Genomic DNA, 27245 nt, shown 5'->3' on the forward strand with positions numbered 1-27245 from the left:
TTTGTATGGAATCAGAAAAGACCCCGAATTGCCGAGGAAATGTTGAAAAAGAAAAACAAAGCTGGGGGCATCACGTTATCCGATTTCAAGCTCTATTACAAAGCAGTGATCACCAAGACAGCATGGTACTGGCACAAAAACAGACATATAGACCAATGGAACAGAATAGAGAACCCAGATATGGACCCTCAACTCTATGGTCAAATAATCTTCGAGAAAGCAGGAAAAAACATGCAATGGGAAAAAGACAGTCTCTTCAATAAATGGTGCTGGGAAAATTGGACAGCCACATGGAGAAGAATGAAACTCGACCATTCTCTAACACCATTCACAAAGATAAACTCAAAGTGGATGAAAGACCTCAATGTGAGACAGGAATCCATCAAAATCGTAGAGGAGAACATAGGCAGTCACCTCTCTGACATCGGCCACAGCAACTTCTTTCAAGATACATCTCCAAAAGCTAGTGAAACGAAAGCAAAAATGAACTTTTGGGACTTCATCAAGATAAAAAGCTTCGGCACAGCAAAGGAAACAGTCAACAAAACAAAGAGGCAACCCACAGGATGGGAGAAGATATTTGCAAATGACACTACAGATAAAGGGCTGGTATCCAAGATCTATAAAGAACTTCTCAAACTCAACACCCAAAAAACAAATAATCAAGTCAAAAAGTGGGCAGAAGACATGAAAAGACACTTCTCTGAAGAAGACATACAAATGGCTAAGAGACACATGAAAAAATGTTCATCATCATTAGCCATCAGGGAAATCCAAATCAAAACCACACTGAGATACCACCTTACACCAGTTAGAATGGCAAACATGGACAGGGCAAGAAACAACAAATGTTGGAGAGGTTGTGGAGAAAGGGGAACCCTCTTACACTGTTGGTGGGAATGCAAGTTGGTACAGCCACTTTGGAAAACAGTGCGGAGGTTCCTCAAAAATTTAAAAATAGAGCTACCCTATAACCCAGCAGTTGCACTACTGGGTATTTACCCCAAAGACACAGATGTAGTGAAAAGGGCCATATGCACCCCAATGTTCATAGCAGCAATGTCTGCAATAGCCAAACTGTGGAAAGAGTCATGATGCCCTTCAACTGATGAATGGATAAAGAAGATGTGGTCCATATATACACTGGAATATTCCTCAGCCGTCTGAAAGGATGAATACCCAACTTTCCCATCAACATGGATGGGACTGGAGGAGATTATGCTAAGTGAAATAAGTCAAGCAGAGAAAGTCAATTATCATATGGTTTCACTTATTTGTGGAAGATAAGGAATAGCATGGAGGACATTAGGAGAAGGAAGGGAAAATGGGGGGGGGAATTGGAGGGAAAGATGAACCATGAGAGACTATGGACTCTGAGAACAAACAGGATTTTAGAGGGGAGGGGGGAGGGGGGACTGGTTAGCCCGGTGATGGGTATTAAGGAGGGCACATACTGCATGGAGCACTGGGTGTTAGACGAAAACAATGGATCGTTGATCACCACATCAAAAACCAATGAGGTATTGTATGGTGACTAACATAACATAATAAAATTAAAAAAAAGGAAAAAAAGGAAAAAGAAAAAGAAAACTCAGTAATTCTAACTAAAAACTAACCAATATGGTCCCTTTAGGATTCATAGGGATGACTACAAATAATCAGTGGAAGGGAATAATTTCTATTTACCAGATGTAGGCATCTTGTGGATGACAGCCAGGTTTTATTCATCTCAGTTTCTGCTAGAAATTAGCATATCATTTACCCTTCCATCCAATATCACCTGACACACAGTAGGCATCCAAAAAATGTTTGCTGAATAAACATATTAGCATATTATTTGTTTGCAATTGTCTACTGCTGAGAATGCTTTTAAACTAATTGCATAAATATGCTAAATACAACCTGATAAATCTTTAAAATTTGATTAGCAAACTTTTTATTTCTTAGATTCAAAGAATATAGGTGGGAATTTAAGAGATTTTTCTGTGTCCCAAAAGCAACAGCTCCATTTCCCCTTATAGACACCAGGCAGAACTTTTCCAGACCTCCTTCTGTGTAACCAAATACTTTCAAGTGGCAACCAAACATTCCAAGGTACACAAGCTGTCTGAGTGTCACACTAGAAGACAGCTGGGGACACGGTGTTGAGAATGATCACTGTTTACACTGTATTCACATTCCCTTTAGCACATACCAAATTCCACAGCTATGAGACAGGTGTGTCCTGCTACCCTATTTTTTCCCTCAAAGAGCACCTGGACCCTGTCTGGAATACAGATCAAGAACTGCACTTTCAACCACCATAGGTGGGATGATTAAATTCTCTGACTACAATTGGGAAAGGATGATTTGACATATGTACTTGTACTTTTAGGGACAACAGGCTGCAACATGTTACACTAAGTCTGCTCTGAAAAATCCAGAATATGTGGTTTTCCATATTTACAGGAATGACAACAGAATCTACAAAAAGGAAATAACTTTATAAAATAGGTTTGATTTGAAGGAACACAACATAAACAATGTTAAAATACATGGGAAAACATTTGCAACACACTTAACAGAAGATTAATTTCCATGACATAAAAGAACACTTACAAGTCCAAAATTAAAATGCAAATAACAATAGAAAAATGAGCAAAGGATATCAGAAATGACTTATGAAAGAAACACAAAGGATTAGTAAATTTGAAAGCAATGCTCAAACTCAGTACTCATTAGAGAAATGGAAATTAAAGCAATAGGAGTTAACAATTTCTCACTCACCTAATGGGGCAAAAATCATAGGACTGATATTGTGTACTGGCAAGAAGAGAGGAAATGGCTCTTTCAACATCGGAGTTGGGATGATGACTTGGTGAAACCTTTGTAGATGTTATGATGGTATTAGCCATCAAAATGTATAAAACCCAAAATATATAAAGAATTTACACAACTCAACACCAAAAAAGCCCAAACAATAGGATTACAAAATGGGCAGAGGACTTGAAGAGACTTTTTTTTTCAAGATTTTATTTATTTATTTGACAGAGAGAGAGAGAGTGAGAGCAGGAACACAAGAAGGGGGAGTGAGAGAGGGAGAAGCAGGCTTCCCGACAAGCAGGGAGCCCGATGTGGGGCTTGATCCTAGGACCCTGGGATCATGACCTGAGCTGAAGGCAGACACTTAATGACTGAGCCACCCAGGTGCCCCTTGAAGAGACATTTTTCCAAAGAAGACATACAGATGGCCAACTGACACATGAAAAGAGGCTCAACAAAACTAGTCATCAGGGAAATGCAAATCAAAAGCTCAATGAGATATCACTTCATACTAGTCAGAATGGCTAGTATCAAAAGACAAGAAATAACAAGTGTTGGTAAGGATGCAGAGAAAAGGGACCCCTCCTGCACTGTTGGTGGGAATGTAAATTGGTGCAACCACTATGGAAAACAATATGGAGGTTCCTCAGAAAAATAAAAATAGAAGTATCATATGGTCCAGTAATTCCACTGTTGGGTATTTACCCAAAAAGAATAAAAACACTAATTTGAAAAGATACATGCACCACCATTTATTGCAATATTATTTACAATAGCCAAGATATGGAAGCAACCTGTCCACTGATACATGAATGGATAAAGAAGAGGTGATTACACACACACACACACACACACACAATGGAATATTGACTCAGTCATAAAAAAGAATGAGATCTTGCCATTTGCAATAACATGGATGGACCGAGAGGGTATAATGCTAAATGAAATAAGTCAGACAGAGAAAGACAAATGCAATATGATTTCATGTGGAATCTAAAAAACAAAACAAATTAACAAACAAAAAAGCAGAAACAGACCCATAAATACAGAGAACAAATTGGTGGTTTGGGCAAGAGGGGAGGTGGGGGGAATGGGCAACATGGGTGAAGGGGAGTGGGAGGTACAAGGCTTCCAGTTACAGAATAAATCACAGGGATGGAAGGTACAACATGGGAAATATAGTCAATGATACTGTAATAGCATTGTATGGTGACAGATGGTAGCTACACTTGTGGTGAGCATAGCATAATGTATAGAGTTGTTGATTCACTGTATCATACACCTGAAAGTAACGTAACATTGCATGTCAACTTTACTTCAATAAAAAAATAAATTAAAATTGAATTTAAATAAAAAAAGAGCTAAAAAAATGTACAAAGCCCTTAACACTTCAACTCTGCAATCCTACTTTTTGAAGTTTATTCTAGAGTAATACCTGCTCATATGTACAAAGAAACACGTTTATGGATGTTCTTTATAGCACTGTTTATGGCAGCCAAAAGAGAGGAATAATTTAAATACCCATAAACAGGAAGATCCCAATAGTAAAATTTCTAATCTCTGACATGGCCCACCAAGCAGTTATTAAAAAGAGAGAAAATCAGGGCAGAAGTTATCCTTAATGGGGAAGTAAATGACTGGAAAAGGGGGACCAGAATCTTTGGGGTGCCTGCAGAAATGGTCAGTGCCTTGTTTTAGGTGCTGGTTACACAAGTGTGCTGCTTGTGAAAGTTCACTGGTTGATATGTATAATTTTGCATTTTTATGCACTTCAATATTTTTAAAAAACAAACAAAAAAGATTTGGGAGACCCCATAACTTTAGTGGAGAAAGGACTGTACTAGAAAAAAGGAGTTCTTAGTTTCAGCTCCTTTCTGCCCAAACTAGTTTGAGACCCTGTGCAAGTCACTTGGGCTGAATCAAAGTTGACTCACTTGTAAAAGTGAGGTAATTATATTTGGCTAAAAGATCGAGAACTGGGCTCACTGACTTTCATATCTTTTTCATTTCTAGGCTTTATGACTCTAAACCACAGCAGTTCAGGATGATTTACCTTCATCAAGTTTCTTTTATCTATCTCTTCTTCCCCACCTCTACTCCCATAACACTGATTCAGGCCCATACTTCACTTTCCTGGGCTATTTCAAAAGTCTTCAAACTTTTCTCTCCAGCTCTAGTTCTGCCCCTTTATAATCCACAATAAAAACACTTTGGTTGGAGTATCCTTTGAAAGTACAGCTCAGATCATGTCACTGCCTTCTTCAGAAATCTTAGAAAGTAGTGGGATATGGTACAGAGTACACAGGACCCATCATCTAAAAACCTGGGTCAGGGGTGCCTGGGTCTCTCGGTTGGTTAAGCATCCGACTCTTGGTTTCAGCTCAGGTCATGATCTCAGGGTCCTGGGATTGAGCCCTGCATCCAGCTTGAGATTCTCTCTCTCTCCCTCTGCCCCTCCCCCTGCTCACATGCACACATGCTCACTCTTTATCTCAAATAAATAAACCTTTAAAAAAATAAAAAATAAAAGTAAAAACCTGGGTCTGAATAGTTTACTGGCTGTCTAATCCTGGGCAAGCCATTGAGCCTCTGATTCTCTACTATCTCATCTGTAAAATGAGAGTAATAATGGGACCTCCTTCACAGAGTCATGTATAACAGACTTTCAGCTACTGATGATGCATCAAGCTCCAAGTCAAACTAAACTTCATTAGCTAGGGTTCCAGAGTAAAGGCAGAGAATCAAGTTCCTTAGCTACTTTTATCTGACTCACTCTGATCAAGATAGAGAACACTTCTGGGCAGTCTTAGCTTCAACACAAAGCTCTCCATCTGTTTGACAGGAGGACAAAAAGTAAAAGGCATCACCCTCTTGGCAGGTTATGCCCCAGAAAGAGTGACACCTCATGGCAAAGGACAATGGTCTTCACTGATGGCAATCTCCAGTCTGGAAGATCTGTAGTTCCCTCTGTACACACTTAATGTTGGTAATAACTGCTTAACAGAGACCTGGCACCAAATCAAGAGAAGCTGAAATCTTTGCGGTTACCCTGCTGAGATAATTTAGGATGCATTAGTCAATGTTTCTCAGGCTGTTCATCCTAGATCAGGGTAATTATGGAGAGGAATAAAAAAGAACAGATTAGAAAATAGCTTGCCAGTAGAACCACTATATTCATATGGGATGATATTTAAATCAGCATTTGAAAACAGTATGTAGTTATGACTTATTTCCTGCTCAGACTTTATGCCAAGTTCTAAGGCAAATTCAGCATTTAGCATTCATCTTAGATGGCAAGCCTGGTCCCTGTGGCTTGTCACACAAGCCTCTAAAAAGTTCTATCTTGCCATATACAAAGTCCACTCGTACTGGGGATGCCTCTCACATTAAACAAGTTGCATGATCCCCAGGAACTAGTTTTTGGGAAAGAAGATACATTCTCAACTTGGTATCTTCTCTTCTCAGTGAACTCAACCAAGCATCTTCTGAAATTCTATCTCCTTTCTCCTACTTCCCTGACTGGACTAAAGGAACAAAGATGTCTTTGTTAACCTCAACCCTGATCTGAAATAAAATTCCATGAAAACGCCTCCACTCCTCATCCAATGGTGCACTTGCACTCAGTTCTCTACCTGGCATAGCGCCCAGCACATAATAGCCACTCAGTAAATATTTGCTCTTATTTACTGAGTATTCACTGAAAGCAGTCGCTCTTTGACAGCACTCAGCATAATTGCAAATAATTATTTGTATAGTTATTTGCTTAATGACTGTCTTTCTCACTAGACTGTGAGCATCACAAGGCCAGGGTCAGTTTGTGTTATTTCCAGTTGTACTCTTAATGCCTACCACAATGCCTCACACTCATTAAGACCAAATAAATATTCACTGAACAAACACTGTGTACTAAGCACTATTTATTCAATGTCTCACTTAATCCCTAAACAACCTGTGTACTTGGTATTATTCTTCCTATTTCATAGATGAAGAAACTGAGGCTCAAAGAGCCACAATAATTTGCCTAAGGTCAAAGCCAGGACTCTGAGCACATGCTATTAACAACTATGCTATCGCATCCCCTTCTGTTTAAGTCCTGTTCTACCACTGACTAGATGCAGCCTGGGAAGCTTTTCTTACTCTTCCAAGCCTCAGTTTTCTTATTGATAAACAAAGGAGAAAGTGGTATTTATTTTATAGATTTGTTGTGAAGTTTTCTTGAGGTTGTATATGTAAAGCACTTGGTTATAGTCGTTGGCATATAATCGATGTTTAATAAGAGTTGCTATTCCTGTACTGTTGCCATTGAACCCAATATGCAGAAGGAAGTGATTGGAGCTAGGGAATGCCACCTGCAGAAACATTTCCCCCTCCCAGAATAGTGCACTCCATCTCAGCCGTCGGACATATCTCTACCGGCTTTCTGTGCCACTCTCATCAACCCTTACTCACCACATTCCATAAAACAGCTTGCGTATGAAAGTTGCTTTTGCTTAAAGCTCAAATGTAGAATAAGCAAAATATTTTAAAATTCATTCTATAACACAAGCAATTGCTCAATGTGAAATGCTACAACCTATATGGCTTAAATTGAATAGCTCACATTATCAAGGAAATTGAAGATTGGAAAAAATCAAGACTGTCTCCTACCCCATTACAAGAGATAATTTCATGGATTTTTATTTCAATAGATAATAAATGCATATCAGGAAATAGAGCAGAAAAAGAGAAAACTGCAAATTAGGCGGTCTCTTCTTTCTGTGTCACAAAACCTAGCCAACATTTACACAACCACTTTATTTGCCACCTTTTGGTCTACTGCTTTACTGTCACTTCAGTTCTTGGCAGAAGACTCTAGACATACTCTGTCATGGAATACTACAAACGTCCAACATTCTGAACCATGGTGGTCCAGGAATACCTAGTTACTCTGATGCAGTATAGGTAGCTACACTGGTTCTTAAGCCTGTCTGCATAAGTGGGATCATTTGGGGTGTGCTCTGCATCCTGACAAAGTTCTGCTTACTTTATAAGAGACAGAAAGTCTTTTTAACTTGAGGGCATTTTGACCTGAAAGCCAGACTGCAGAAGCGAAGCCCTGAATGAGCACTTATTTTTATTCTTGATCATCAGATAAATCAATTCTTTTTTCTTTTTCCTTTTTGAGAGAAAGAGAGTGTGCAAGTGCGGGAGGGGTGGGGGCAGAGGGAGAGGGAGAGAGAGAATCTCTCCAGCAGGGCTGGATCTCACAACCCTGAGATCATGACCTGAGCTGAAATCAAGAGTCAGAGGCTTAACTGACTGAGCTACCCAGGCATCCCAGTCATCAGATAAATTGATTCTGATTTAAATGAATAACACTGATGCCTGCCCCCTCCCTCAATTTCTATTCTGATTCAGTTGATTCTGGACACTGATTTTGGAGACATTCTGCCTGGGTTTGGATCTCATCTCCTCCATTTACTATTTGGACAAATTGTTTAACTTCTCTGTATTTAAGTTTTCCTATCAGTAAAACAAGGATAATCATAGAGTTGCTGTGAAAAATTAAATAAGCTGACACATTTGAAATACTTAGAACAGTGTCTGGCACAAAGTAAGTGTTCTATAGTATTAGCTAGTAGTAGTAATAAAATATTTTAATTATTATACCTTGGGGTCATTTAAGAGAAAGGAAGACTTGTAGAGTTTGCAACCTCATGTGAATACCATGCTAAAATGGTTGCAGAGATATTCTGTGTTTGAAATTTGTGAAAATGAAATCCTTTCACTGTGAGGTACTACTTTGAGGTTAAATCAAATGATAGGAGGTTGAGTTCCATCTGGAATTTGTCTTGATTTTATACAGGGAGAATACTTAACACATGTAGGAAAACAACCCTATTTCTTTGTACCACACAGTGGACTCTCATTGTTGGTTTCCCCGTCTTTAAAAAAAACAACAACAAACAAACAACTAAGTATAGGACTTAGAAAAATCAAAACTTATGTTAATCTTCAAATGAACAGCAAAGTTGGGATTGTGAGGGTTCTTGTCATACTTGCCATCATTCCCTGGGGAGGAGGGAACCACCATTCTATTTGTGAGAGAGGACAGACAGTAGTGCTATAGAAACCTCCCTGGGCTTTCAGCCCATGCCTACTTGCTCCTGGGCACAGGAGAATTGATTTACTTGATTACTAAGACTAGAATAAAAATAAGCGCTCATTCAGTGCTTAACTTCTGCAGTCTGGCTCTCAGGACAAAATGCCTCGAGTTAAGATGACCTTTTGTCTCTTACAAAGTGAGCAGAGCTTAGTTAGGGTGCAGGCACTGTTTTCTAGTGGCATGCCCACAGGCCCACCTTGCTCTTAATTTGTAGCTTCCACTGAATTGTGACACAGGCCATCACTCTCAATGACAGTGGCTGGGTAAGTAGTCTGCTTTGCTGATTCAATCTTCCCCATAGGTGGATATCAAACTATAGATTTGGAGCTGGAGATGGTAGGCAGCCTCATTAGACCTTAGGCTTAAGCCATGTTCTTCGATCCAGTTTTGCTTATAATAAAGGTGATACCACATTTTGTTCCTCACGTGGCTTTTTGTGTTTGTTTTCAGTTTGATTTGTAACTGGAAGGAGAAAAGCACTCACCCTCTCACCCTAACAAGCAGAAGCAGTAACTATAAAAGTAAAAGAAGTAAAAATCTGACCATTTTCAAAATGCTTTCCTTATTTAACAGATGTGGAAAGTGAGGCTTACAAAAAGGTTTCTGTGATTTACCCAGGGTCAAAATATTACTACTAAGTGGCATGTCCAGTATTCAAATCACAGTCTTCAGTATTCTTTTCAGTACATGTTGGAGTATGCTCTTTTCTCCTATTAAAGCCAAGGAGGCCCATACAGACCCCAAGGTCAAGAAGGATAGTAGCTTTGATAATGTTACTAAGCTAACAGGAGAGGAAAACAACCTCCTCAAATCTAAGAATCCTCTTACTCTGAACTCTAAAACTGATTTTTTCCAGATAAGTCTTTACCTAGAAATCAAGAAATTGAAAGAGATCCTCCAGACAAAGTTATGCAACAATGTATAAATCATAGAAAAACACCCATCACCCAGTGACCCCACTCCCCACCCCCCTCCCTTCTGTAACAGGTATTGTGATGAGCACTGGGTGTTATATGCAAATAATGAATCGTTGAACACTACATCAGAAACTAATGATGTACTTATATGTTGGCTAACTGAACATAATAATAATAATATCATAGATAAACATTATATATTTTTTTCCCATTTGGATGGAGTGGCCATAAGGGTGGGCTGGGAGAGGGGACACAAACCGTCCCCTGCCAAGTAAGCAGGAGTTGCAAAGAGTTTATTCTATGATTTTCTGAGCTGCTGAAGTTCAGCTCTACAGAAGCAATTTCCTCATAGGTGTTTTCCATTCTCAAACTCCTTTTGTAGCTTGAGATTAAAGGGCCCTCCCCTGTGTAGTAGGCAGAACAGATATGGGATGTCATATACCATTGGGTTAGCTTGTTACAAATCATGTAATACTATTAGCATGGGGGAAGCAGGCTCCTCTAGGTTATAGACATACTTTCTGCAGTACAAATTAATCAACTGCATGCCACAGTCCTAACCAACTTGAAATGATTATATGGGTCTGGTAGTAATTGGTTCTGGTTCTGCCACTAAGTAACCATGTGACTTTCAAAAAGCCCCTTCTCTGGGTCTCAGTTTCTTCATTTCTAAAAATGATGGGGTTAGACAAGGTTGCCTCCAACTCTAAAATACTATGATTCAACATCTACCACTAGCCTTTATATTACCAAAACATGAGGTTGACTCACACTTCATGTCTGCTGAGAGAAGTACTAAAAGCTTAGATACAATAAAGTCACAAAATTGTTCCAAAGCTATTCCCATGGTTGGGTCAACTTAAGAGAGATACATTTGCATTTTTCTATCCTCTTTTTTTAAAGGTTTTATTTATTTGTATGTGTGTATGAGAGAGAGAGTGTAAGAGCAGGGGAAGGGGTAGAGGGAGAAGCAGGCTCCCTGCCGAGCAAGGACCCTGATGTGGGACTTGATCCCAGGACCCTGGGATCATGGCCTGAGCCGAAGGCAGACGCTCAACCAACTGAGCCACCCAGGTGTCCCTATCCTGCCTCTTTTGTGCCACCTTCAATCTTCCCTTCCCCTGACAGTCCATGAAGATAAAAATTTCACACTGAGTTTCTATCAACCTGAGAAAGACAGAAGTCAGCGTACTTTTTTGATCCTCTAGTTACCAAGATATGGCTTTATTTCTTGAATCTGTAATCAGATAAAAATGTCCAAAGGACTAAAGAAACTGAGTAGGGCTATTAGTCTAGTCTTTTTCTTATTTTAATTCCATTTGAAGGAACAATAGGCTCTTCTTGCCTTTGGCAATATAATAATTCAGCTGACATGCTAGAAATACCAAACACCAAGATATAAAACGGTGGCATTTTCTCTCTTTAAAAACAATCAATGCTTTCATTTATGGACTTCAAAGTACATGTGAAATAAAAGTCTCAGCCCTGTGAGTCCGAGGTAAATCAAAAGGCTGTAAGTGTCATAGAAGTTTCCTGGTTCATTGCCCCTCTTCTAGGTAAGAAAAGAAACAAAAGTACTCCCAAAGAGATGAGTGCTCATCTCATTTTATATTTCTCTTTCAAATGGGCTTAAGCAACTTCCCCTAATAATTCATTCCAATATAGTTCTTCCTTATGTCTGACCAACCTCTCCTTGTTGCTACGCAGGCCCACTTCCTCTTATTAATCTTGCCTTGGCAGAGCTAGAACTCTTCACTGTCTTTCATATTGTCAAGTCTCATCTTGACTTCCAGAAATTCTAAAGGAAACCTTGCAAACTGAGTTAGGGGTCTCTGATCAAGTTTAGATACTATCTGGAGCTCCTTGATCGAGTTTAGATATTATCTGGAGGTCCCTATTGTATCATAACGTTCCTGAAGATGCTAGTCCACCTTAGTCAAAGTCATTTCTCCTCTCTGGTTATTAGCACTTCATCTCTAAAATGAAACAAATATGAGAATATATTAAGGGGGGGCACCTGGGTGGCTCAGTCGGTTAAGCATCCAACTTGATTTCAGCTTAGGTCATGATCTCTGGATCGTCGGATTGAGCCCCAAGTTGGGCTCCGTGCTAGGGCATGGAGCCTGCTTGGGATTCTCCCTCTGCCTCTCACTTTCTCTCTCTCTCCCCCCATCCCCCTTTCTAAAAAAAAAAATAAATAAAACTTAAAAAATATATTAAGGAAAGAAAGAATCACCATAGCAATGTAAATTATTATTGAATAGAAGAGTCTTCCTGGAGATCCTGAACTCTTGGGATTCAGTCATTATTACAAATGGAAAGTGGCTGAAGATCTCTCTTTTTATACTGAGCTATTCATTATTCACATGAACTTCAGGAATACTGCTCAGTACTGGGCATCATGTATTTAAGTGTAAACCTATCTTTCAAAACAGGCCTATGAGAGAAGACCATGGGAACATGACAATGTCCACATCTGGATCATCACTCTGGTATCATAATTATCCCCAGGTTAGTTGCCCACTCTTCCAGAGACCTGACACTTCCTTTGAATACTAATGTGTCATGATGTTGCTTAAAACAATGCATTCAATTTTAGTCATCATCCCGGTGGCCATATTGACTCATGAATTCTTCACTTTAGTGGAAGTATTTGGGAAGAAGACGGGTATCTCTGCTTCTACAAGTTCAGGTAGATCTCAAACCAGAGGCAGCTGGCATCTTCTGGACAGGAACTTGGCATTATGATTTGATGAGGGTTTAATAGTGGTCTACTCTTTAGCCATAGAGTATCATCTGAATAAGTGGACTCACTGCAATCTTAGACCATTTGTGCTACTGTATCATCACCGAGGAAACACTTCTATAGGGAAAAGGTGAAACTTGAGAGCAAACACACTAAAGAATGCCGAGCTCACCTTAAGATAAAAGCTGCAGGGGTGCCTGGGTGGCTCAGTTGGTTAAGCATCTGTCTCTTGACTTGAGATCGAGCCCCACGTCCTGCTCTGTACTGGGTGCAGAGCCTGCTTAAGATTCTCTCTTTCCCTCTCCTTTGCCCCCTACCCTCTCAAAAAAAATTGATAAAAAAGATAAAGGATGTAAAGCAGCCAGATCTATAAAGGAGGAGTCTGTGGTCAAATACTGCAGTGTTATCTAATCCAGATTACTGATCTACTTCACAGAGGAGTTGGGACATGACACCCAAACTCCACCTATGAGTTTCCCTTGGGCACTCGAAATTTCACCTAGTAAAAAGGCAAAGATTCCATTAGGGGAAAGTATTCTTTTCACAAGCACCCAGATTTGATGTGTGGCTTATCTAAGGATATAATCTTACAAATGTCTGGAGTTTGACCTTTAGGGTCAAGTGAGGAAATCAACTAATCAACATTAGATACCAAGTGCCCAGTTTTATACACAGCTCCACTCTGGCAATGACAAGAGAATAATAGTGACTATTAAGGCCAACTGAAAGCAATTATTCAACGAGATACATGATCAACAAATATTTCTTTTTTTAAGATTTTATTTATTTAAGAGAGTGAGCAAGAGAGTGAGCGAGCACACACACAAGTCGGGGGAGGGAGAAGTAGACTCCATGCTGATCAGGGAGCCCGATGCAGGGCTCGATCCTAGGACCCTGGGATCGTGACCTGAGCCAAAGGCAGACGCCCAACTGACTGAGCCACCCAGGCACCCCTTAACAAATATTTCTTGAGCATCTATTCTGTGCAAGACACTGTATCTCTGCTAAAAGTCATATGAGTCAGGGGCCCTTCCAATAAGGGGCTAATGACTGAGTTAAAAGGCTAAGACATATTCCTATGAGAAGATAACTGCAAGGTAATCTACAATCAGTGTCAAATGAGTCATATGAACATAACGACCAAGGGGTTTCAGAGGTACAAATGAACAATTCTAATGGATGATCTGGAAGGCTTCCTGGAGAAGGCTGGACTTGTACTAGGTGCTTTCAGTTGGACAGGACTTTGACAGGTTAAAGAAAACAAAGATCATGCTAGACAAAAAAAAAAAAAAAAAAAAAAAAAATGGCATGAGCAGGGTACTAAGGCACAATGCTTGTTTGGTAGCAGATCACCTTGCCTGAACTAGAAGACTTGTTTTGAGCAGTAGCTGGGGAAACAAAAAGCTGAAAAGAAGGGACCATGGGATCTCAGAATTTGAAGGGATCCTAGAAATGATCAAATCCAAGCTTTGCTCACCTTATCCTCACACAAATACAGATTTCCCTAGTGTGCGACCAATGTTTAACATACATTTTAGTAATGGGTCTAGATTCCTAATATCTACAGGCATTGTAAATGTGGCATAGTAGTTAGAGATAAGCTGTGGAGTTGCAGGCCTGGCTAGACCACTTGCTAGATGTTCACCCTTAGGTTAGTTTATCAAACCTTTATTTCTTCACCTACAAATGTGGATAATAGTATACTCACTGAAAATGGAGGTAGGGAGAAAAAGGAGAGAGTCCTTGAAGGAGACAGCAAAGGAAGAGGAATCTCACAATAAAGTGTATTGCCAAGGAAAGCTGAAATAGAGAGAATTCAAGGTAGGGGAGGTTGTTTACAGCATCATATGAACCAAACAGGTCAAGGTGGTTGAGAGCAGCCAAAAGACCACCAACTTTGACAATTTGGAGGTCACTGGTGACCTTTAAGAAATCAATTTTAGTATAAAAGGAGAGAGGCAGATTGTAGATAAAGATGAGCTAAGAGGGATGGATGGGAAAGGAAGAAAAACAGAAGGTGTGGTGAGGAACTAGAACTACAAAGACCCCTTCTCATTTGCAGTGACAAGAGAGGGAGAAAGATGGCTTTGATTCAAAGGGTTCACAGGGTTCAGGGATATAATGGCTGGATGTGTAGTTCAGCTTAGAACTGAAATGGCCGGTAACTCTGTTAAGGACTTCCAACCCTAGCCTTCCTACTTGCCAAGATGCAGGAGATGGTGACAAAGGAAGAAGGAAGTTTCTACTCACAAAATATCTTCTCTCTTCCTTTTGTCTAGCACTGCATAGAAAGAAAAATGATTATAATCTGCCCATTTATAATACCATAAGATTGCCAGCTGAACAATTATAAGAGACTCCCTATGTAGTAAAACCTCATTAATTTGGACTTCACTTTTTTGGAATTTGTGATAATTTCACCTCGGCTGGAGTTACAAAGAAAGGGTACTACTTACAAAGAAAGGGTTCACTAGGCAAATAGTGTAAAAAAAGACTGCAAGGGAGCTAATTTAGCCTGCCAGGGCCTATTTCACCTATTTAAAGAAAACAGTCTTTTTTAAGAACTTCAGCATATTCATTATTTGAATGCAAACTGATTCTGCTAATTATAGATTAGCATAATCTGCTGCTAAAATCCTATATCTGCAACAGTTACTTTGCTCTCACTGAATATGCTCATTAGAAATAAAACTGCAATTCTTTAAAGTTAGTTCACAATTCAGATGAATCCATACCCCCTTTCTCCACCATCATGAGTTAACTACAGTTCAGGAGGTATTACTCTAAACTAGCACATCACTTATCATGAACACAGTGGAAAAACTAGTAAGTGATCAAAAAAGGCCTCAGAGCAGCCAAAATAGATGTCTTAAAGTTGATGCCCTAAATCCTATAACTGTCTCCATAGCAGGTTCTCTTACAGCTGATCTCTTACTTAATGTACTAATCTGACATACCAGTTTGGAGCTGGCTGGGTTTTTTTGTTGTTTTTTTTTTTAAAGTTTGTAACTGATTAGAAGGAGAAAAAGGGCTGCTGCATGAAGGGACACTGAGAAACCAGAACTGACTGACTGCAGACTGTAGAAAGGAGACAGGATATATATAAAATATGGCTGTAATAACTTAAAAGCTACCAGAGTCTAGGACATTGTAGAGATAAAAGTCCTATATTCCTTAGCAAACCCTGAAAACTGTAATACAGTATTATGGTGCAGTACAATAACTAATATCTGGAATTCTGCCTCTAAATGATCAGAGTTGAATACATGCCTTAAAAAGGCAGATACGTTCACACACACAATTTGTATCCATAATAGTTAACCTAAAAATGTGAAATGTGTTGATGCTTAAAAAGATAAAGTTCATAATATTATATAATTATAACAATAGCAACATTTATTAAATAACTACTGTGTGCAGATATCATGCTAAGCACTTTACCTATATAATTGCATTTAAATCCTAAGAAGTGGGTTTTAGTATCATTTCTACTTTACAGCTGAAGAAAGTGAAACTCAGAGAGGTTAAGGAACCACCCCCAGGCCACAGACAGAAACAGGGCTGGGATTAGAACTCACACCAGTTCCTTAGCTATAAACTATGCCTTTCCAGTGTTCCAGAAAATACAGCTCTCTAAAAATCACTCTTTTCTTAAGGGCTCCAGATAGCTGTGTCTTACTGTGTTTTTGTTTTCCGAACCTGTATTTGACAAATACCTTGATTTAGAAGCAGAAAGACCTATAATCTAAGAATCAGATATGTTATATGTTTATAAACATGCTCCATGTTATAAGGTGAATATAATAGTAAAAAAAAAAACCAGAACAAAACAAAAACATCATGAACGTGTCTATTAGGTCCATCCCCAAATCTCAGGTCAGTCTCTACATACTACGGATACTGTTTTCAAATGAATAGCCAAGCAACAAAGAGATATATTTTAAAATGCCAAATGATCAGTTAAGATTTGGTTCTCCTAATGCTTCCCCACTCGTTTTGGAGAAATTTAACCCAAGAATAGGCTAATGGAACATGAAGATAAAGGGGGATTGCAGGGGAGGATAAAAACTCAGTTGGCTGTTATAAACGATTTAGGAAAATCTGCTCATCACCTGTTCAAAGAGCTATGCGGGCATAAAATGCATGTGGCAGAGTGCATACCGCGGGAAACAAGGTGGTGTTGCGGGCTGCAGATATATGTGGTTATCTGCATTACAAGTAAAAGTAAGGGTAGCACACCACATGTACAAAGAAAAACATACAGTGAAACCATTCATTCATGCAGTGCTTCTAACTTAAATCAGTGCTCTTTATTCATCTTTTTTTGTCTCAAGCCTACCCATTCAAGGGTCAGCTACAAACGTCACTTTTTTTTTTTTTTTTTTTTTTTTTTTTAAGAGAGAGGTGGGGGGAAGGAGAGAGGGAGAGAGAGAATCTCAAGCAGGCTCCACACCCAGCACAGAGCCTGATGCCGGACTTGATCTCAAAGCTCGACTTAAGGCTCAATCTCATGACCCCAAGATCATGACCTGAGCTGAAATCAAGAGTTGGACACTTAACGGCCTGAGCCACCCGGCGGCGTCTACAAATGTCACTTCTGCTGTGAAGTGTTCCACGATGCCCAAGGCTGAATTACACTCTTCCCCGTTTGTGCTCCCATTGGTTTTTTTCCCCCTTTTCCACACTTACCACAGTACCAGTGATACTGTCTCATTATTAGAGTGATTCACGTCTGTGTTTTCCCTCTCCTCCCTCTATCCCACCATGAGTTCCTTGAGGACAGGGGACTCTCTCATTTCCGTAGTTCCTACAAATGCCCGCACAGTGCCAGTCACATACTAGGCTCTAGGAAAATGGTGACTCAACAGCACTGGCTCAAGACGGTGCATTATTGCCTAGCTTACCTGAAGGAGCATTTGTTCTCTTTCTTTTCTTGCTGGACTCCCCTCCATTCTCAATGAGGCCTTCTGTGACCAGAGGGCCACTGGCACTACCAAACTGCAGGGGTTCGTTGTTGTTGGCAGGGTCAAAGGGCAGCTGGTTCAATCCTAAAGAAGAAAAAGAAAGCCAAAATCCAGACTCCATTAAGGACTGGGATGTCTCTAGATAGGAGCCACTAGAGGAAAACTTTCTAAACCTTTAAGAACCTAGGAATAACAGGTGAGTTCCTTAAAGCCTGTTGCCCTGTGTAGTTTTTCCAGATTTTGTTGAAGAGTACAGAATGAAAATGTAGGGTCTTGTAAGACTGTGGCTCATCTTTGAGAAGATCCCTGACATTTCTGGGAAATCAACATTTTTGGCCACAAGCTATCAATTAGCTTCTACCTCCTTCCTTAAAGAGATAGGACCCTCATTAAGTGTGGCTATGGTTGAACCCACTCTTCCTTTGAAAAAGCTTGGTCATGTATTCCTCAGGTTATCTCTCTTTTTTTTAAAGATTTTATTTATTTATTTGAGAGAGAGAGAGAGCAAGAGCACAGAGGGAGAGTGAGAGGGAGAAGCAGACTCCCCACTGAGCAGAGAGCCCGATGTAGAGATGTGGGGCTCGATCCCAGGACCCTGAGATCATGACCCGAGCCGAAGGCAGTCTCTTAACTAACTGAGCCACCCAGGTGCCCCTAATTCTTGAGACAGTGTTGTAAAGGTCAACAAAAGCTTGGAGTCCAGTCAGCTAAAAGTCAATCAAGTTTCAGTAAAATGAATGCTAAGGTTCTAACAAAATGTCTTTACATTATTGTTTTTAGTTAAAAGTACCCCTATGCTAATGTTTTCAGCCCACATAACAAATACCATTTCTTCAGCAATCAGACTTCACTCAGAACACCTCCATTAAATTTCTTCTGGGACTTGTCAAACATTCTTCCTTATATCATCTGAGTAAGTGAAACAATGAAAACTCCTGTATCTTAAGTCAACTATTCACTGCATCATATCTATGTTCTATTAAATCCCTACTATGTTTAGAACTAAAGAAACAAACATCAATTGCTATGTATTAAAAAACATTCCAATAATGACCAAGACGATTTACAAGGACAAGATTTTAATACAATTTACAAATGAAGATGTTTCTTGCACCTGAGTGGTCCCAGAGTCAAATGTGAGTAGTGTACTATTGCAAAACTTTTCTTGGTGTTTCTTTCTGCAGTATTATACTGAACAAAACAAGTTCCATGGAAGATGGAATGGTATCATGGAAACAGTATGTATTTTGGACCTGACAGATTGGGGTTAAAATCCTGGCTGTGTCTTTTACTAGCTGGCAATTTGTGTAATCTCCCTTAGTCTTAGTTTCATAATGTGTAAAAGGGGACTGATAACATTTGTACTGGGTTGTTGGAAAGATAAAAAAGATAAAATATATATATTTAAAGTTATTATTATCCTACTATTCTAAGTGAATTAAAAAAAAACTTTTCTCTGTAAGTTTGTAAACTCTTCTTAGGAGGATAGCCACCCCAACACTCTACCCTCTCTCCCCACTCCCCAACTGTATCCTTGGTGCCTATCACCATGCCTGGCACATAGTGAGTGTTGGATGAATTAATTAATACTCAATAGGGAGGGGGTAGGTGACTCATTCTTTTAACTTATGTAGTTAAAGACGTGACAGCTGATAAGAATTAATGCCACAACTTAAAAGTTCTGGTGCTGATTATATCAACATTACTTAAAATAATTAGATTTCAAATGCATCTCCATCATTTGAGTACTATACTGCAGGATGGTGAAAGCTTGATCAAAAGAAATGCTCAGGGATTAGGAGGTTCTGATTAATGACAGTTAATCAGAAAATTTTTTCTTACTTTGTTTTGCATTTGATAATTTTACAGAATATATTAGTCCATTTCCCTGCCTTATTAAGTAGATGACCGAAGATCTTACAGAACTTCAGAGCCATAATCTATAAAGGGAAGCTAATAACAGTGCCTAACTCATGGGACTGTTAAAAGGATTAAAATGAAATTATGTATGTAGAACATTCTGCATTACATCTGGAATATAGCAGATACTCAATAAATATTAACTGCCACTACCATAATTTTGAATTTCTATTTCTATTCCATTTCAACTTCTAGAATTTTTTTTTTTTAAGATTTTATTTATTTGACACAGAGAGACAGCGAGAGAGGGAACACAAGCAGGGGGAGTGGGAGAGGGAGAAGCAGGCTTCCTGCTGAGCAGGGAGCCCGATGCAGGGCTCGATCCCAGGATTCTGGGATCATGACCTGAGCCGAAGGCAGACGCTTAACGACTGAGCCACCCAGGTGCCCCTCAACTTCTAGAATTGTTGATGTACAATGTGAGGAGAGTGGTCTGAAATTGCTCTGATCCAGGGATAGACCCTACTTCCCTCATTGAATCTTTTCATTGCTGTTTGAAAAGTTGGAGTTCAGGAAAAGAATCTGCTAATTAAAAGTATTCATTCATAGATATTTGACTATAATTGTTTTGCCTTTTATTTAGTCCCAGATGATAACTTTAGGGATTTAGGTATTTTGTTCCTCATACTAGCATATATATTTTTGTTTGACACTAAATAAAACTGAGATTTCAAGTATTTTCTGTGTATCCACCTCAGATATGATCCAGATATGTGAAAATCCTGATAATTTAGTGCACCATCTCAGGCCTTTTTTTTTTTTTTAATTTTATTTATTTGACAGAGAGAGACACAGCGAGAGAGGGAACACAAGCAGGGGGAGTGGGAGAGGGAGAAGCAGGCTTCCCGCTGAGCAGGCAGCCTGATGTGGGGCTCAATCCCAGGACCCTGAGACCAAGACCTGAGCTGAAGGCAGATACTTAAGGACTGAGCCACTCAGGTGCCCCTCAGGCCTTGTTTCTTATAGAAAAGGCTCTCATATCAAGGTGAGAAAGACCTGTCATTCAGTAAGTTGATTCACTGCATATGAATCCACATTTTATTTTTTTTTATTTTTTTATAAATGTTTAAATCTTTTTTTTTTTAAGTTTTTTTATTTATTTGACAGAGAGAGACACAGCGAGAGAGGGAACACAAGCAGGGGGAGTGGGAGAGGGAGAAGCAGGCTTCCCTCCGAGCAGGGAGCCCGATGCGGGGCTCGATCCCAGGACCCTGGAATCATGACCTGAGCCGAAGGCAGACGCTTAACGACTGAGCCACCCAGGCGCCCCGAATCCACATTTTATATTATCAGGGACCCAATACAGTCTCCAAAGATTTGTAGTTTAAGAACAAGGGCTGTAGAGATAGCAAAATCCTTTGACACCAGTGCTTTCTAGCCACTTTTATTGTATTGTTTTATTTCTCCCCTAAGACAACACTAAATAAACCAATAAGTCAGTAAATCAATAGGTACTTAGAGACTTTTCTGTGTCATGTATATGTGATCCAAGCTGAGGGTTACTGTAAATAAAATAGCCCCATTAAAACGATTTAAGTTCTAAAAAAGAAAACTACCACTTTAAAGAATTCTTACTGCAGAAATTATGACTTAAATGTAAAATATTAGCAATGACCATATTGTAATTGTCACTGAAACTACAGAATTTATCTTTAAATCTCTTATGGAAGCTATTTCTCCTATTTTTCTACTAGGCACGATGAAACCATTAGATTAGGAAGATATTAGGAAAATATTAGATGAGGAAGAAACTTTTGAGGTTATTTAGTTCATTCTTTTATGCAGTACAGGAATCTTATCTATAGAATTCCTGACAGGACTAAACCCCGGGGGTTGGGGGGGGGGACTTCTTCACCTGGGGACCATTCCTTGCTGTGCTCCCAGAGATTCACCTTGCTTTGCTTACCTTTTTCAAAACTACCACCTCCTCTATTTTGAGGGTTCCTTTCATCTCCCCCAAACTGCCTGTGAAGGATGATGCATTTTATTCAACTATTAACTTGCTTATTGTCCCTAAAATGAGAGCATAGCATGTCTAACTTTTTAAAGGTTCTACTGATAATTACAGCAAGAAAAACAAATGAGGGGGTAACAAATAGTTAACAGAGCAATGTTAGAAATTTTCCAAAGTCTGGGGCACCTGGGTGGCTCAGTCATTTGAGCATCCGATTCTTGATTTGGGCTAAGGTCATGATCTCAGGGTCCTGAGATGGAGCCCGCGTCGGGCTCTGTGCTCAGTGGGGAGTCTGCTTGGGATTCTCTCTCTCTCTCCCTCTCCTCTGCCTCTGCCTCTCACCCCCACGTTCTCTCTCTCTCTCTCTCTCGGTCTCTCTCTCTAATATAAACAAATCTTTTAAAAAAAAATTTTCTAAAGTCTTATATAGTTCTCATAGTCCTTGCCCTTTTATCTCTGAGGATAAATTTAATAAAACTTTGAACTTTGCTCCTTCATTTCTCCTCACATCTTGTCCCCTCATTGCCTAATCTCACAACACATACAGTTTTTCTAAAGGGAAGCACAAATTGATAAAAATAAAGGAAAATGGATAATAAACATTGGTGTTATAGGTTTTTGCTACTACTGTAGCTTATGATCACAATTAAGTCCATGTGGTAATGTAATCTCATCTAAAACCAGGTTGACTGGTTTAGAGAGCTGACCAGCTGTTATTTCATGTCAAGTCAATACAGATTATCTGACTTCATAACACAAATGAGGCCACTTTAGAGAGTATGCATATTAGGGAAGGGTGGGGGTGGGGTCCTTGGAGAATGACATTTCTCATCCAATGGAACCAGCAAATTAAACATCTCAGAATGAAGTGTAGTTCTTAGTTTATATGCAATGATGTCTGCCATACAGATGCAAATGATTCCTGGGTTTTGAGGAGAGCACTGAAGAATTTTCATGACTCTTGTGAAAGAAGATCAATGATCTCTTTGTGCCCAGCTGCTGTTATAGTTACTGTCACAATTGACTTTACAGAGCTTTCCACTATCAGGTCAAATTAGGACTAGCCTTCATGATGCAATCTAACACTTTTAATGATTGCTCCAGGTTATGGTAGGGAAATATGACCCTGTGGTCCCTGCCACTTCTTATTTGCAGCTGTGGCCCATGGACTGAAGGTGGAACAATCTTAGCAAAAAGAAAACACAATTATAGTCTGGATTAGTTCCCTTTCAAAGAAAATGGTTAGGTCCTGAGAAATCTGGTAAATTCAATTCAAGGCAGCAATCTCCAGAAAGACACTTAGATTGAAAAAAAAAATAGAGTATCCATTTTTGGCAAAAGTAACACTATAGTTAATTTATATATAAAACAAATTTCTGTAACCTGAGTCCTATTTTCCAAGTAACTTCAGTTTGAAATCAGATATGGGACTCCGTGGTAATAAGGGGAAGTAGAGGGTCTCCAAATTAGTTTTTAATTCAAAAGTTTTGGAGAAACACGGGGTTATTGGGATAATAGTCAGGACCTTAATGTGCTGGCAGGTGCCTTTGTAGGATTTATCCATCCCTGGGAGCCTCTCCTTCCTCAGCGTAGGCCTGAAAATCTCTGACTCCCTATTTTCAGCTCTCACTACCTAGCTACTCCATGTGCTACTTCTGAGGGAATACTTGCGATGTCTCACAGATTTGGACTGCAGTATCACTCTCCAGCCACAGGGGTTAGCAGCCAAAACCAATGAACATTTCTCAGTTCCAGGTCTTAGCTGATGTCAAACAAACGAAACCTACTTTGTCAATTTCATGAGTTCAATATTCTGTGTAACTGGTTTAATTGAAACAAGAGTTATTGTAAAAGATTAATAGGGGAGCAAAGAGAACAGGGAAAGTGATGAGAAAGAAAAGGGCCCAAATCCTTTTCTACTAAGGGACTTGCTTGAATGGTGGTGAACATAAAAACTTTCACGGAAAAATGTACATTTATGTCACTCTTTCAAGCTGTGATACAGGTGACAGGCAGATTTTTATTGACCGTGATCATTTAGCAACTTTTAGGGACTCCCCAAACTACTTGGTCAGGCATTCAAGTCCTTCAAAATAAGGCCCTACCCATTCTGAGCACTGTTTCTTACCAAGCCCCAGCTTGTACTCTACCCCAACACTTTTCAAACTTTAATGTGCACACATGTTCTCAGGGGAGCTTGTTAAAATATAGATTCTGATTTAATAAGTCTGCGTTGTGGTCTGCTTTACTAACAAGTTCCAGATGATGTTGATCCTGCTGGTGTGGGGAATCACTTTGAGTAGAAAAGACTGACACTCTAGCAAAATGGGACTACCTGTTGTTCAATGAATCATTCCAGTACTTTCCTATCTCCACACCTTTGGCTCACAATGCTCCACCACCTACTTCTTGATTTCCAGCCTTCAAAACAGTATCCTTCTCTAAGGGTTTATCTCAGATGCTATTTCCTTCATGATTCCTTTCCTCATCCACTTTCACCCAACCCATTAAATACATAGCAATGGAGTGGGGCTACCAGGGGATCAACCATTCATTGGCTGTTAAGAATGTGTTCTGCTTTACAAACGTTATCTTTTAATTTTATTTTCTAGTTATTATTCCCATTTTACAACAAAGAAAGGCAAACTTACAGAGTTTAAGTAAACTTCCCAAGGTCATACAGCTAATAAACCATATAGCAAGGAACTTGGGCTTTTTTTTTTAATTCTAAAACACTCTTCTGGTTCTCCTCAGATCTTCATCTGCATTTTTCATATGCCTTTTAGAGCATGCCTTGAGTATTTGTCTTATCCTCCCTTCTCTCCTGCCTTACCACTGCCACTTGTAAACTCCTTTAGCACACACTTTACCTCCCAGTCATTGTTAAAATCTCCTCCTCCACGATGCCTGGCATGATGCCTTGTACAATGTTATAAGCACTCCAGAAATGCGTATTGAACTGAACTCAGCTCCAGCTTGGGTACAATAGTAGTGTTTCCCACCCCAGATGCCAACCAACCTGCTGCTGGGACTATCATGAAGGGAAGAAGGAAGTATGGTCTTTGGGCTCCTTCAGCATTCTTGGTATCCCCTCTATCCTAGGATCCCTGAAGACTCTTTGGGGAGTGGTGGTAGATAATCATACACTCTACCCCTAACCTTGATTCTGCATAACTTCATTCTCCATTTCCAAAGGCAAAACTGTTCTTCCACTGACTAAGACCCTTATATCAGAAAACACTATAAAAGAAACTCCATATATCACTAAGACCCTTATATCAGAAAACACTATAAAAGAAACTCCACATATGGATCTTTTAATAGTTCTATGGACACCAGTTTACAGATTCCTGCTTTACAAACTACAGCCAAGAAAAGGCAATTCCTAGAGAGGTACTGTCCACCACAGTAGCCATTAGCCAGAGTAGCCATATGGCTATTTAAACCTAAGTTGAAATGAAATGAAAAGTTCAGTTCCTGAGCAGCACTAAGCCACATTTCAAGTGCTCAATAGCCATATGCACCTAGGAGGCTACTGTAGTAGTAAGCACAGTGCAGAGTATTTCCATCATCACAGAAAATTTTACTGGACAGTGCTGCTCTAGAATAGACCTGGATTCAAACCCACACCTGCTAGTTACTAGGTGTATCATATACAAGAGGTATAAAGCAAGCCACTTGATCTGAGACTGCTTCTGCACCGTAAAATGGGAATAATGCCCCCTCCTATAGGAAGTGAGGAAAATTCAGTGAGAGAATGTATATTTAGAGTCTAGCACATATTAGATACTAAATAAGTGTATAACTCCCTTCTTCTAGTCTAATTGAGGGTTTATATGAATTTGCCTCAAAAATGGAATAGAAAAGTTTGAGTGGCTGGGTCTTTAGGCCCCCAGGCTACATCCTATTTACAGCTTGGGAGATGTTAGCTCTGCATTCATTTTATAACTTTCTTTTTCTTTCAGATAATACACAGCCATCAAGGTAAAACATTAATAAATAATGCTGGGAATAGTCAGTGATGACTCTTTGCTTGTACTATTTTTAGGAGAGGAGACCATATTTGTCACCTTGAACTTTCCAACATGAAAGAACCACACTTTACCCTTACAAGTGAAATGCCTCCTCTCAAAGCTTTAATCAGTGCTCAGTTTTAGCTGGCTGCTATATTATGAGAATACTGCTAACAGTGACATGAGAACTGGAATGGAGAAGGACAATTTCTCTCCAAATCCGTATTTTCCTATGCTCAGAATGTTCTCTGTGTTTTTCCTGTGGGGCTGACATGTCTCAGGCCTAGTAAAGGTGAATTATTTCAGAAAAGTCTGAACTAAATCTGTTAAGGTGCTTGAGTTCCGTGAGCAGGAAAGCAAAATATATATTTCCAACTTCAAGAAGAACAATGCTTCAGGATTCTTTCCCCCCCATACAATTTAAGGCTTGGGAAACACAGCAAAATCACATTCCTCAATGAAAACAAAGTTCAAAAAAATGTTGATTTGATAGAACAAAGTGACAGATGGTAGATGGGCGATTTATCATTTTCCTTAGGATAAAGTCTGACAATCTTCAGAGGAACTCAGAAGAGAAAGTCTTATTTTCCTGTAGTTTAGCCCAGGGAACAGTTACAGCAACCACCCTTCTCTCCACATCTTTGAGGGTGGGGGATTAGAAAGATGGTGATTAATCAGTGCCTGCTTTGAGCTGGCTCTAGGCCATGCTGCAATTCCTGTTGACCAATTTTCCATGTGAGTGACAGCAAAAGGGCAGGTTCCTAACACTGACCATTAGGTTATCTGTTTAATACTTGCCTGAGAATGTGCCCAGAGGCACTGTATTATGGGTGTCTCTGTCTAAATAAAATAAATAATTGCAGGTTTCAGAGCCTGAGGACAGAGAGTTATTCTGGTATTGAAACTGGAGTCTATCTTGTCAGATCTGTAATGAGGTCTTCCCTTCAGGCTGATTGATTTCATAAAGCTGAGGTAATTATCAAAAGCAAGCACAGTTCTCCCTGCAGAAACCACTTTGCTGGTTTTGAAAACGAGCTAGTCAGCTGGATCTGGTCAGGAGCCTTGGCTGAGCCAGCCCTTTCAGTAGGAACAGTTACTACACACAGAGTACACCAATTTGTTCTAATAGATTAAGACGCCAGTAAATACGCTGTAAACAAGGTTCAGCAAAATAATTTCACATGCTCTAAGTGAGTGAAAATTGAAGTAGCAGTCAGATAAATCTGCATTTCAGTGTAGGATGCTTTGGAGGGGAGAGTGAGAGCTGGAACTCTTTGGTCTTTGCAGAGTTAATTTTATCGATTAGTGCTAGAAGGATATTGGTATCTTTCAAGACTGATGCACTGCATGAATAACATTTGTATCTTTGTTTTCCCTAACATGTACACACTAATTTCACTAGATTTCCTTTTTTCATTTCATTCAGCCTTCATTAACTATTTATCCAATCACTATGCTACAATTTAAATTGTCTTCTAATTAACCAATGATGAGTTTATGATTTAGCATTCCCTAAAGATAGAACTACATAAATACAATAAATCTTCATTCACATGTTCAAAAAATTTATCCTCCCTCCTTTCCCCCCCACCCCATTAATTTTGCTATATGTATCACTAATGTTCTGGAGTTATGCTTTCTGCACTCCTAATATTTGATCCTCCTTTGGACTAGTTTTTCAAGAATGTACGAAAAACAACCCTGCATTAGCTGCAAAATTAAACACACAGGAGAAAACAGATTTCTGTAATATGATAATACATCTTTTATAGATCCATACCTCC

General features: G+C 39.4%; 1 protein-coding gene across 7 annotated transcripts in view; it reads right to left on the reverse strand.

Moving 5' to 3' along the window:
- Positions 1-27245, reverse strand: part of ENOX2 (ecto-NOX disulfide-thiol exchanger 2) — a 299288-nt gene that overhangs the window by 147667 nt on the left and 124376 nt on the right. For 5 of the 7 annotated variants that reach the window (XM_035008684.1, XM_035008648.1, XM_035008639.1 and 2 more), the window contains one exon: positions 17515-17658. The exons of the other annotated variants lie outside the window; for them this stretch is intronic. Coding sequence is in view for 4 of the 5 variants with exons in the window: in XM_035008648.1 (XP_034864539.1) it covers positions 17515-17658 (144 nt within the window). In the remaining variant the exon portion in view is untranslated. The remainder of the gene's footprint in view (positions 1-17514; positions 17659-27245) is intronic. 7 annotated transcript variants of the gene reach the window in all.

Source organism: Mirounga leonina, unplaced genomic scaffold, assembly GCF_011800145.1.
Source record: "Mirounga leonina isolate KUSES-001 unplaced genomic scaffold, KU_Mleo_1.0 Mir_101664, whole genome shotgun sequence".
Lineage (NCBI taxonomy): Eukaryota > Metazoa > Chordata > Mammalia > Carnivora > Phocidae > Mirounga > Mirounga leonina.